The following is a 4,122-nucleotide window of genomic DNA, read 5'->3' as shown; positions in this document are numbered from 1 at the left end:
TACCCAGCTTCCCCGGATGACCTGCCGCCCCCGTCCCCTTTGGGGTGGTTTTTGGGGGACGGGGGCCCCAGGCCCCCGCTAATCCCCAATTTCTCCCCACCGTTGGGGGTTTTTTTGGGGTTTTCTGTCTTTTCCCAGGAAAGCCTTGGGGGGGGGGGGGGGGCGTTTTTTTTTTACATAATAGCTGATTGATATCCCCACAAAGTCAAAAACGGTCCATTACCATAATATACTGAGGCCAGGGGGTTGTTGTTTTTTTTTTTTTTGGGGGGGGGGGGTTTGGGGGGGAGAAAGGTATTGAAACTGATGCCTCATTATTAAAATAATCTTACAGCTTCGAAATGACCATTAAATCCGTACATTACTACTAGATTTTTAAGAATGTCATTTAAACAGACACTTCATTTCTTAAATAACCTTCAGCTTCGAAATAACCTCAGAATTACAACGTTCTGCCTGATATTTTTGACTGTTTTGAGCTTCTAAGACTATAGGAGGTCATAAACAAAATGTTCTAATTGCTGTAAAAATCATAGATTATTCGAAGTTTTTATCAAGACAATCAGAGAATTGTTTTCGAAAAAGCTTGATATTGTGCTGTGAAACTCAAAATCTTTGACGTAAATTATCTCCAAACTAGGTACTGAGCAGATAGAACTTTGTAATTCAGAGGTAGCAATATGTCCATTCTACAAACATTTACTCACTGGAGCATCGGTATCCGGTCATGTCACAAGAAGAGACCTCCACATTCGACCCAGCACAGTCCGCTCCACCATATTGAGCGGCCGGCCTGGAACGAACACGACAGTTTGGTTCAGTAGTTTAGATGTGTAGAAATACGCAAGTAAAGAGAGAAGACCGAAAACATGGCAATTTCAACAAACAGAAAATAAGGTTTTAACTGCTCAATATATGGCGAAATTTTCTCTTTTAGAATTGGTCCCTTTGACCATAGATTTAGCAGAAGGTACAAATCATCTTAATCCGTATTTATACTACTTAATCTGTTTAAGAAAAAATATTCTCCAACTGCAGATTCAGCGATTATCGTTAGACATTGACGGCGAATTATTGTTATTACTATTATTATTATTAGTATTATTATTAGTATTATTACTATTATTATTATTATTATATTATTATTATTATTATTATTATTATTATTATTATTATTATTATTATTATTATTATTATTATCATTACTACTATTCTCGTTTTTTAAATACAAAATAACACTTTGTAAGACAACACCCTCTTTAAGACGACTATTTTCTCCTTGACAATGGGCGACCGTCGTAGACAGTTTTTCTGCCTGTAGTCGTACACACCTGTCACAGGCTCGGTCCCTCTCCATGTCTCCAGTACCCTCACAAGTGACGGAGCAAGCGCTCCAGGCAGACCAAGTCCCCCAACCGCCGTCAACTGGAAAGAGAATCATAGTTTAGTTTTAGTTGGGGGTTTTTTGGTGAAGACTAAAGGGGAAGAACCACACAGATGCCTACTTCTTACAGAAACAGAAAACATTTTATTTTTGATCGTGAAGACTTCTCTACATTCCTTTATTATTTTTTTTTCTTGTTTTTGTTTTGGAAATTACTATACTTTTACACTTCTGCCATTTTTTGTGGGGAGGGTTCTTTTCCTTACAATGTCTTCATAATAGAGAGTCAATGCCTACTAAAATCAAAGCGGAACAATCCAAGAAAAAGTAGAAATTAGATTTCTGTGATTTTTATGAGCCTGTTCTTTGTAGATAATTACTGCGAAATTAATCAGTGTTCAGAGGCGAAGCGTCTATATAATCAAATAATCACTGCTTCCCTTCCTAATTTTGAAACATTGTCGCAGTCAAATTCACCCATAGACGTAAACCTCATAAGTTAAATGTAAAAAGGGTGTTCATAATCACCAATGAACAATAGACTATGCCTAACCTTCAAAACCGTTTCATTGCCACAGAAATAGCCTGTTCGCCCCTATCGGGCCACTTTACAAGCACCCAGACGCGCTGATTATCTAAGCGAACTATTACACTGGTCGAGTCTACCTCACAGATGTGAGGGGAACTAACTCCTAATAATCCTTTGACTCCTGCTACTACACTGCTAGTGCTTGTTTTTTTCCTCGACTTTTTAACGTCCTATAATCAGATCGTGACCTCGATTATGACAGCGGCTCCTGGCCGCGAAAAGCTAGACAAAAAACAGCCAAATGTGAAATAAAAAAATTGATAGTTGGCGTGCTCTACCAAAGTGTTTCGGCTGTCTGGTATAACATGCCATTGTAGTGCTGACATCTGTGCTTCTTTCCTTGGTGTTCGTGTGGTCAAATCTAAAGTTAAACTTAAGGTTAGTTAGAATAAATATTTAATGAAATACTTTCCCGATTATTTTAGCGGTTGAACAAGCATACAACATGAATTCAGGATTTGTTTTCATTCACAACTCAGAGTTGCCGCCTCCAGTGCCAGTAAGATTCTTGTGACTTGTGTGAGTGTGATATCCCCAGGCCCTATCTGGTCCCATTTCACTTTGATTACCCTGTCAAATAAGTCAGCCTTCGCCCCTGTCAGTGTGGCTGTTCGGTTGGGTTTTAGTCAGAAAGGGGCCCAACTGATGTAATTATCCCCCCCCCCCCCCGCCCTTGCGTTCCCCGTTGAATACATGTCGTGTAAAAATCATTTGTTTTGTGAAAAAAGAAGATTTTTTGGGAAGGCCGGTTTGTTTGTTTCTTTTTTAATTAGAGCAATAGGCAGCCTTTTCAGATTGACATGTCGCCTTTTAGATCAATAGTTGTTCAGGCTAAGAAAAGAACACAACGTATCTATCAATGTTAAAGCGTCCAGTCCAAAGCACTGATACGAAGCTTCAAACTCACAGTTATGAATTGTACAAAAGAAAAAAAAAGAATCATTTCACCCTGTACAGATCAAACTTTGACACAAAAAGGCTTTAAAATACTGCTCTTTACATGAATGAGATTTGAAGGTAGACATAGCACAGAAAAGTATATACTATCTCCCTTTATAAAACAAGTGGTGTAACTCCTCTTTGAATGGTTAAAAAAGTATTGTCTTCTATAGGAAAAAAGAATGAACAATAATTTAACATTTGGTTTCCAACAATGAGATAATCATTCAAAATAACTACCCCGCGGTTAGACCTGTTGTTTATTTTTGGGGATTTTTTCATGGCGTATGACTGTATTCTAGATCAGTGATAACTCAATTTTACCGAAAAATGAGATATATAGACCTACAATCCGTATTCTCTAGTGCATAATAATTCTCCATGTCACTGTTATTCTCAAGTGCATAATTATTTTTCGTGTCGGTTTTATTGTAAAGTGCATAATAATTCTCCTATTTCTCGTATTCTAAAGTTCACAATGTCTCCCCCACATCCCATAGCACTCACTTGGGCACGGAGACAAGGTACAGTTGTCGTCCTCCGCGTTTATCCCTGGGCAGTCTGCTCCCAGGTGGGCAGGCGCAGGGCGGTCACATAACCTTGACCTAGTTTTTATGCCAGTCCCGCACGTGACGCTGCAGGCGCCATAAGCGCTCCAGGTACCCCAGCCGCCGTCAACTGAGGGAGCGAGAGACCATGACATTCTTAAGTGACTGCGTCTTTTTCTTCTTCTCTTATAACTAATTATAATAATAATAATAGTACTAGTAGTAGTAATAATAATAATTCTTATAATAATGATAATAACAACAAAATTAATAATAATAAAAATAACAATAATAATTATGACAACTATTATAAAACCATTGCAATCAAATAAAAGTGAAAATTTCATCATTATTCTCATCATTACACTAATAAACCTAACTATAAATTATTATAACATAAAAGTTTCTAAACCGAATGATATTTTAAAATCATAATAACATTTAACATCAAAGGAAAATCTAGACATTTTGTAGTCACATAGAGTACAATAATTAGCACTTGTTGTTATTTTTCGCCTTTTTCGCCAACCGTATAACATTAGGGTCGGGTTTTACGGTTGGCAACACTTTAAGCCATCTTGAAGTCGTTCATAAGGATCCTTATGTCTGGATGATGATGATGATGATGATGATGATGATGATGATGATGATGATGATGATGA

The 4,122-nt window shown here is 37.6% G+C and overlaps 1 protein-coding gene across 1 annotated transcript in view; it reads right to left on the bottom strand.

Annotated features, from left to right (window-relative positions):
* The window catches only part of LOC101855763 (SCO-spondin-like), a 30,015-nt gene that overhangs the window by 2,133 nt on the left and 23,760 nt on the right, over positions 1-4,122 (bottom strand). The window contains exons 16-18 of the mRNA XM_035970219.1: positions 3,420-3,590; positions 1,332-1,425; positions 745-793 (exon numbers count right to left, since the gene is read on the bottom strand). Of these exons, the coding sequence (XP_035826112.1) occupies positions 745-793; positions 1,332-1,425; positions 3,420-3,590 (314 nt within the window). The remainder of the gene's footprint in view (positions 1-744; positions 794-1,331; positions 1,426-3,419; positions 3,591-4,122) is intronic.

The sequence above is a fragment of the Aplysia californica genome, unplaced genomic scaffold, assembly GCF_000002075.1.
Source record: "Aplysia californica isolate F4 #8 unplaced genomic scaffold, AplCal3.0 scaffold00011, whole genome shotgun sequence".
NCBI lineage: Eukaryota > Metazoa > Mollusca > Gastropoda > Aplysiida > Aplysiidae > Aplysia > Aplysia californica.
This window is presented reverse-complemented; position numbering and strand designations above follow the sequence as displayed.